This window comes from Rhinopithecus bieti, unplaced genomic scaffold (assembly GCF_001698545.2).
Source record: "Rhinopithecus bieti isolate Rb0 unplaced genomic scaffold, ASM169854v2 scaffold_6506, whole genome shotgun sequence".
Classification (NCBI taxonomy): Eukaryota; Metazoa; Chordata; class Mammalia; order Primates; family Cercopithecidae; genus Rhinopithecus; species Rhinopithecus bieti.
Window position 1 is genome coordinate 111,518 of NW_016805137.1, and position 9,297 is coordinate 120,814.

The following is a 9,297-nucleotide window of genomic DNA, read 5'->3' on the forward strand; positions in this document are numbered from 1 at the left end:
ACTCCTGTTTTCCCTTGAACTATTTGACTTTTGAAGTTATATTTAAATATAATAACTTTAATTAAAATAATATATTTAAATTAATGGTATAAGACAGAGAAAGAAACTGGGACTTTTCCTGAGCTACTCAGGTGTCTTAGTCCATTTTGTGTTGCTATAAAGGAATATCCAAGCCTTGAGTAATTTATAAAGAAAAAAGGTGTCTTTGGCTCACAATTCTGATGGCTGGCAAGTTCAAAACTGGGCGTGTGCATCTGGTGAGGGCCTGAGGCTGCTGCCACTCACCGCAAAGGTGAAGGGGAGACAGCCTGTGCAGAGATCACATGGAACGAGAGGAAGCAAGAGAGGGGTGGGGGAGATTCCAGGCTCTTTTTAAACAACCAGCTTTCTTGGGAACTAATAGAATGAGAACTCACTCCTAAGGGAGGTCATCAATCTATCCATGAAGGATCTGCCTCCCAGGACGCAAACACCTCCCATCAGGCTCCACTTCCAATGCTGGGAATCGAATTTCAACATGAGGTTTACAGGGGACAAACATCCAACCCAAAGCACAAGATCATAGAGAGAGGAGAGAAGAGAGAGGCCTTCGTACCCATATCACTGGACTCCAACATCAGGATCACAACACAGAATAGGTTCACATTAGCATTGAAGACCACAAACTCCACAAAGAGGCCTTTTGTGCGTTGGTCTAGCCAATGCCTCTGTTCAAGATGCTGTAGAACTCTGGGTAAACAGAGGACAGGGTCAGCCTGTTTTCTCCAATACTGCAAAGGGGGAAAATATCCTGATGTTTCAAATATTGCTGTCATATACCAGGTAAGATGTTACATTTCCCAATCTACTTTTCCTATGAAATATTTTATGATTACTAATGCCCAAACTTTCACTGGTATTAAATTTAGTAGACCATAAAAATGAACGTTTTTACAATAATATTCACAACAAGGTTAAATATTCAGAAAAATATACTTGGCATTTCAAGTCTGAAGTAGAATTTCATGCTATGACAAGTATTTCTACTTGAAGTATTAAATGCTACTCTTGACTACCAGCTGTTCAGTTTTGGGAGGTAGGAGGCGTATAAATGTCATTATTCAGTTGGCACTGTTGTTTGTGAATAATGAATTCCTTGCATTTAAATGAAGAGATAATTATTTTATTTAGACTTTTCTCATGTAATGACAGAGATTCTCAGCATACTAAACCACTCTATAAGTCTCAGGAAATTTAATTTTGGCATTGAACTTTTGGGTTCCTGTATTTTGGCTCATGAACGGCAATGTTTGCTTTATATGTTAAGATTACAGTTTGCTCAAGCTACGGTTACTTGAATTTAACTTCAGCTAGGATTGAAAATGATAGGTATTTTTCCAGCTACAAAATGAATTTTGGCAAATTGCCAAGCCAAAACATACCTGTAGTCTGAAGTTGAGCAAGGAATTTTTAAACCAAAGGGTATATTTCCTTAGAAGTCTAAAATAAAAGTATCCATAAGAGTTACAGACAGTATAGTAGCTGTCAAACTACTCAAATGGGTCTGAAATTCCTATTTGTCCTATGAATGGCCAAAAGCAAATATTTTGGTTCTCTTGCTCAGGGCCCAGGCTTACTCACCCGGCTGCAGTACTGGAGTTTCTTCCAAGTTTCACAGCGTATCCTCCTCCTGAGTAAGTGGCAAATTCCCCTTGAATGGGAGAACCACCCAGGGTCTCCTGATTCTGATAATGCCAAATGCTATCTGATTTGGTGATGTTTGTATCAAGGGGGCCCCAATTAACCCCATAGTTCTCTGTATCCTCCTGATGTTGGTGAGGTGGCTTCACTTGTTCCCGGGGAGATACTCCAGTTGGGAAGAGTCCAGGATCAGCAATGCGAATCTGACGCAGCAGAACATTGCCCAAAAGAAAGGAGTTCCCATCAGCAATAAATCCTAATGAGAAAGTAAAAGAAACAGTTTTGTTTATATATTTTAAAAAATCTTTTCTTCCAGCACATCCAGAATGCAGAAAAAAGAAACGATGTAAAAAGTGCTGCGTTAGGTTAGTAACGAGAAAACATGCAAACTTTCACCATTAGGTTTGAAAACAGTTTTGGAGGTTCTAGATAATGCTATCAGGTAAGAAAAAGAAGTAAGGCTGGATATGGTACATCACACCTGTAATCCCAGCACTTTAGAAGGCCAAGGCGGGAGGATGGCTTGAGGCCAGGAGTTCAAGACCACCCTGGGCAACACAGGGGTACACGGTCTTTATATTAAAAAAAAATGTTTAAATAATAATGAGACATAAAAAAATAAAAAAGTGAAATTATCACAATTTGTAAATGATATGTCCAATCTAGATGAATTAAGAGAATCGACTGAAAAACTGACCACTGAACAACAAATGTTTGAACTGCACAGGTCCTCTTATAAGTAGCTTTTCTCCCACCTCAGCCACCCCCGAGACACCAAGACTAACCCCTCTGCTCTTCCTCAGCCTACTCAATGTGAAGACGATGAGGATGAAGATCTCTGTCATGATCCACTTAATGAACAGTAAATTAGTTTATCTTCCTTATGATTTCCTTAATATTCTTTTTTCTAGCTTATTTTAAGAATACAGTATCTAATATACATAACATATAAAATATGTGTTAATCAACTGTTATGTTATCAGTAAGTCTTCCAGTCAATAGTAGGCTATTAGTAGTTAAGTTTTTGAGGAGTCAAAAGTTAGACATGGGCCGGGCGTGGTGGCTCAAGCCTTTATCCCAGCACTTTGGGAGGCTGAGACGGGCGGATCACGAGGTCAGGAGATCGAGACCATCCTGGCTAACACGGTGAAACCCCGTCTCTACTAAAAAAAATACAAAAAACTAGCCGGGCGAGGTGGCGGGCGCCTGTAGTCCCAGCTACTCGGGAGGCTGAGGCAGGAGAATGGCGTAAACCCGGGAGGCGGAGCTTGCAGTGAGCTGAAATCCGGCCACTGCACTCCAGCCTGGGCGACAGAGCGAGACTCCATCTCAAAAAAAAAAAAAGAAAAGAATACGGGGAGGAGGATTGAGTGAAAAAAGGCAAAAGCGTATGAGCAAGTATTGCCCCTACGAAAAGGGAAAAGGCGTGTCTTAGTTTAAACCTTCATTTCTCTGGGTGCAGTTACAAAGTCTTTCATATATTTCATGGACACTTGAATTGTTTGAAAACACCAAATTTTCACCAGGCTGTCTCTTGGGAATGTGGGCAGGTGCTCTCATATATTGCTTCTGGGTTTTTTTGTTTTGTTTTTTGAGACAGTTTTGCTCTGTCTCCCAGGCTGGAGTACAGTGGGACGATCTTGACTCACTGCAACCTTTGCCTCCCAGGTTCAAGCAACTCTCCTGCCTCAACCTCCTGAGTAGCTAGGACTACAGGCATGCACCACCAGGCCAAGCTAATTTGTGTGTGTGTGTGTGTGTGTTTTTTTTTTTTTTTTTAAGTAGAGACGGAGTTTCACTATGTTGACCAGGCTGGTCTCGAACTCAAGTGATCCGCCTGCCTTGGCCTCCCAAAGTGCTGGGATTACAGATGTAACCCACTGCACCCAGCCATATGTTGCTAATAGCAGTGTTTATTGGTATACTAGGACAATTTGGCAATATCTTTCTAAATGAAAAATGTATATATACTTTGACCTAGCAGTCTTTTCCAAGGTATTTATGTTTCGATGGATTTGCATCTTTGTGGAATTAAGTACGTACAAGGATATTAATGATAGTCTTGCTAACAATAAGCCTGGAAATGATCTAAAGACCTATCAGTAGGGAGCTGGGTATATAAATTATGGTACATCCATGCAGTGGGATACTATACAGTAAGTGAATAAAACATAATAGGGGTAATAGGGGCATCTTCATATATGCTGATAGAACAAGCCCTAGATAAACTGTTAAGGGAAAAAAAAAAAAGCAAAATGCTTTTTTTTTTTTTTTTTTTTTTTTGGAGACCCGAGTCTCACTCCTGTTGGCCCCAGCTGGAGTGCAGTGTGGTGTGATCGTTGGCTCACTGCAACCTCCACCTCTCTGGTTCAAGTGATTTCCTGGCCTCAGGGCCCTCCCCAAGGTATGTTGGGATTACAGGCGCCCACCCACCGACGGATGGCTAATTTTTGTATTTTTAGTAGAAGTTGGAGTTTCACCATGTTGGCCAGGCCTGGTCTTTGAACTGCGCCGACCTGTGATCCACCCATCCTCCACCTTCCCGAATGCTGAGACTACAGGACAGGAGCCACTGCGCCCGGCCATTACCTTTGAAAGAATAATAATAAATATATATAATAAATTGGGAACTGTAGCTGTCATCTTGAGAGGAGCAAGGGGTATCTAGGGGACAAGGAAGAGCTGCACATACACCCCTTTAGATTTTTTTTTTGTACAATTTGGATTTTCTTTCTTTCCTTTTTTCTTTTTTTTTTTTTTGAGTGCAGGTCTCACTCTGTCACCCAGGCTGGAGGCAGTAATGCGATCTTGGCTTCACTGCAACCTCCACTTCCCAGCTCAAGCAATTCTCCCCACCCCAGCCTCTCCCAAGTAGCTGTGGACGCCACAGGTCTGCATTCCATAGCCCCCAGCTAATTTTATATTTTTGTAGAGGATGGAGGTTGCACCCATGTTGCCTAAGGCTGGTCCTTGAAACTCGCTGGGCTCAAGTGATCGATCCCAGCCTTGGCGCTCCCAAAGGCTGTGATTGAGCAGGCATGAGCAAACTGTGCCTGGCTGGATTTTCTTCCCATACTCATACGTTTTACTGATTTGCAAATTATTCTTTTTAAAATTTTTATATTTTAAAAACATAGATATGAGGACTATGTTGTCGCAGGCTGGTCTTGAAGCTCCTGGGTAAAGCATCTGCCGTACCTCAAGCCCTCCCCAAAGTGCGGGATTACGGGGCATGAGGCCATCTGTGCCCAGCCCAAGACACTAACATACTACTAGGAGCCAAAGGAGTTGCAAGGAGACCATGCCTACGCCGTGATGGGGGCAGGACCTCCAGCCACAGATCCAGTCAGCTATTTTTGTTCTTGAGATGGGGTCTTGGCTCTGGCTCAGTACCGATGGTGTGACGTGGTGAGACCATAGGCTGCACTGCAGCCTTGAACTCCTGGCTCAAAATGATCCTCTCTGCATCAGAGCTCCAAGCAGCTGGTACTATAGTGGCATGTGGCGACCTATGCTGGCTTAATTTTTATTTTTGTAGAGATGGGATCTTGCGCATGTTGCCCCAGGCTGGTTTGAACTCCCTGGGCTTCAAATGATACCCGCTGCTACAGTTCTCCCAAAAGCACTAAGGCAATCACAGCGTGAGGCCCACCGTGGCCTGCCCGTCACCTTGATTTAGTATTTTGTTTCGGACATTAGGTACAATTACAGGAGCTGCAAGTAGAATGTACCCTGGGGCCAGGTGCGTAGTGGCCTGCATGCCTGTAATTCTATCTCCTTTGGGAGGCTGAGGCGGGTGGATCACCTTGAGGTCAGGAGATTTTTTTTTTTTTTTTTTTTTTTTTTTTTTTTTTTTTTTCGAAGAGCAGCCTGGTCAATATGGCACAAACCCCGTCTCTACTAAAAATGAAAAAATTAGCTGGGGGCATGGTATGGGCCACCTAATAATCCCAGCTACCTCAGGAGGCTGAGGGAGGAGAATCGCTTGAACCTGGGGGATGGAGGATTGCAGTGAGACGAGATCAGCCCACCACTTTGCTCAAACGTGGGGCGAAAGAGTCGAAACTCCATCTCGGGGGGGAAAAAAAAGAACTGTCCTGAACGCCAGAAGCTGTCACCACCTAAAACTGAACTAAGGACACCCAGACTGGCAACATAGTGAAGACCCCCTGAGCTCTAAAAAATAATAATAAGTAATTAACGGGTATGAGTGGCACAGCACACTTAGTGCCCCAGGCTACTCAGGAAGCGAGGTGGGGGAAAGCTTGAGGTGGCTTGGCGCCACCAAGTTCAAGGCTGCAGTGAGATGAGATTTATTCCACTGCATTCTAGCCTGAGTGAGGAGACCTGAGACCGCTGATTCTAAAAGTAAAATTAAACAAAATTGAACTAAATAAATAGATTGCAACATTGCAGTAAATACGGAGTTGTCATCTATAAAACTCGCCCCAAAAACACACTAACCACGTCCCTTTAGGACTGTAAATGTGTTGCTGAGATAAAAATGGCATTTTAGATCTTTTTGCAGGACCTAGGAGAGTGGATCCAAATCTCATCAGGAAGGCCCCATATCCTGAGGATAAAGTGAATGTAACAGTTTTTCCAGAATGGCAGCTTACATAAAAATTTTTTTGTTTATAACCAAGATCTAAAGTTATTAATAACGAGCAGTGTTGGTAACTGGTGAAAAATATTGAATAGCCGAAAGCGTTTCCTGGCAGGTGGCGGGGGCTCACAACTGTAATCCCAGCACTTTGGAGGCCGAGGTGGGTGGATCACTTGAGGTCAGGAATTTGATAGGCCAGCCTGACGCAACATGGTGAAACCGCCCCATAATTCTACTAAAGAAGGCTGAGGGTCAGGAGAATCGGCTGAACCCAGGGCCTGCGGGCAGTGAGCCAAGATCATGCCATTGCACTCCATCCTGGGCAATGAGAGCAAAACTCTGCCTCAAAAAAAAAAAAAAAAAAAAAAAAGCCAGGTGTGGTAGTGCATGCCTGTAATCCTAGCTACTAGAGAGGCTGAAGCAGGAGAATTGCTTCAACCTGGGAGGTGGAGGTTGCAGTGAGCCTGGATTGTGCCACTGCACTCTGGCCTGCGTGACAGAGTGAGACTGTCTCAAAAAAAAAAAAAAAAAAAGCGATCTTTAAGAAAGTCATTCTTTAGCATTTCTTCATCACTGTCCGCAGCAAGGCATACTAACGCCTCTGCATGGTGGTGTTCCTTGAAGACGCAAACCATATCGTGGTCCATCTTTTCACTGTTAGCTCCTAGGACAGTTCCAAGCATATTAGAGAAGTTCAATGCATTTTGTGGGGCTCAACTGGATACCTATGCAAGCAAAGTCACACAGACATCCTCACAGACCTGGGAAAGATGGCTCAGGCCAAAATAGCATCTCATGTGGAGATCCTCCAATGAACCCAAATTCCTGGTTTTGCACTTACTGAACAGCCTTCTCTGCTATGTGTGGTTGAGTCCCAGGGGTCACTCCAGTTACTTCTCATGATGTAACTGAATCCACTGTCATTCTTGCTTGTCAGCCTTTTGTGAAGCTCATCAGCAGGGAATCGGCCCCTTGGGCCTGGGTGAACAGATGTAACTGAACCTCCTTAGATGAAGTCCAGGGAACAAGCTCTTGGGATGCCCACAGGTACGGCCATATCAGAAAACACCAGCTGACCTTCCTTCACTTTCTCATAGATCGTGGTACAGGGTATTTGGAAAATTAATTGTACCCCATATTTGCAATGACTGGGCTTCAGGACTGCACTCTTACCTCTGTAATCCCCATACAGGCCAGGAAGGAGGATGTGATTGGCCCAGGGGTAGAAATCCTGAAGAAGTTTGATTTCCGAGAATCGGGGCGAAAAGGTCTTCCAGATAGCTTGGTGGAGGTAAAATCTATTGGAGTTCTTTACAGAGCAGATTGCAGTCATCAATAGGGTAAGGAAAAGGATTTGTACTAGTTTAGAAGAGGAAAAAAATGTCATAGTTGAGTGGTTAACTTAGAAATCCTCTATGTCTTTTCTTCATTTTCCTAAGTCCATAGACTTACGCAGGTCAAAATCAGTCAAAAATTGGCAGTTTCATATGGTTCAGTCTAATAATTATAAATATACACATACACATTTCTTTCCCAGAATTATTCTGCCACTAATCATACATTTTACTCAAAATAAGATACATTGGCTATGACCAGGCACAGTGGCTCACACCTGTAGTCCTAGCACTTTGGGAAGCTAAGAGGGGCAGATCACCCAAGGTCAAGAGTTTAAGACCAGCCTGACCAACATAGTGAAACCCCCTATCTACTAGAAATACAAAAATGAGCTGGGCGTGGTGGTGTGTGCCTGTAATCCCAGCTAACCAGGAGACCGAGGTAGGAGAATCACTAGAACCCAGGAGGCACAGGATGCAGTGAGCTGACATTGCACTACTGCACTCCAGCCTGGGCAACAGAGCGAGACTGTGTCAAAAAAAAAAAAAAAAAAAAAAAAAAAAGAAAAAAGAAAAAAGAAAAAAGAAAAAGAGAAAGATACATAAAATCCCACACAAGAAATATGGTGTTCACTCTGTTTCACTCATGTGATTATGTTTACAAGAAGCAAAGTCATGATAAAAACAGAATTTGTTTTCTTTGGATTAGGGAATCCAGTAATGAACTAGAAGTGTTGAAGCCAGTCAACTAGCACCTACAGAATAGCCGTTTGCCAAAGCATTTTCATTTTCCCTCCACAGATTGTGTTATTAAATTTTGCAGGTAGAGAAAGTGACTTACTCAAGCACACAATGAAACCTCTAGACTCCAAGGTCAGGGGTCTGTCCAGTTACCTTCCCACCTGCTTTACTGGAATCCCAAATCTCACGAGGTGAAGATTTTAAAAGACAGCTTTTCAACCCTTCTTTACTTTCCATTTTATTCTCTCTCTTCCTTTCCCTTCTCGAAAAGGTGCTGTATTATCAATATGTTGCCATTTCCTCTCCATACCCAAAATATCTCCAGTCAGCTTGAAGAGTTTCTTCTTTTTCAAGGTTCTTTCTGGACGCTTAGTTGGACTATTCATAGCTGGGGCTACATAGACAGGGTTGTTCTTATCTCTTGAACCTGGTACTGACGAAGAACATTTTGCTGTCAAAAATTCAAATGTAGACCAAAGAAATGTTATATTTCATTAAGCGGCCACTCACCATTCACTGAGCATCTACTGAGCGCACTTCCTTTTAAATGTTAAACAAGGAGTAAAACTGCCCATGCAGTGCTTCTTAAACTCTCTATTATAAAGGACCTGTTTTTAAAAAAATTCCAATCAGTTGGGGACTGATACTTTTGTACAATACAGTGAAAATGAGTTACTAGGCTGAACACAGTGGCTCATGCCTGTATTTTCAATTCTAGCACTTTGGGAGGCCAAGGCAGCAGGACTGCTTGAGGCCAGGAGTTGAGCAGCCTGGTCAACATAGTGAGACGTTGTCTCTACAAAAAAAATAAAAAATTAGTCAGGCATAGTGGCACATGCCTGTGGTCCCAGCTAGGGGACAGGGGGAGAGGGAGAAGGGAGAGAGGAGAGGGAGAGGGAGAGGGTAGAGAGGAGAGGGAGAGGGTAGAGAGGAGAG

General features: G+C 43.1%; 1 protein-coding gene across 1 annotated transcript in view; it reads right to left on the reverse strand.

Moving 5' to 3' along the window:
- The window catches only part of PKD1L3 (polycystin 1 like 3, transient receptor potential channel interacting), a 90,934-nt gene that overhangs the window by 16,630 nt on the left and 65,007 nt on the right, over positions 1-9,297 (reverse strand). The window contains 4 exon segments of the mRNA XM_017871296.1: positions 7,181-7,247; positions 7,249-7,343; positions 7,346-7,645; positions 8,672-8,812. Of these exon segments, the coding sequence (XP_017726785.1) occupies positions 7,181-7,247; positions 7,249-7,343; positions 7,346-7,645; positions 8,672-8,812 (603 nt within the window).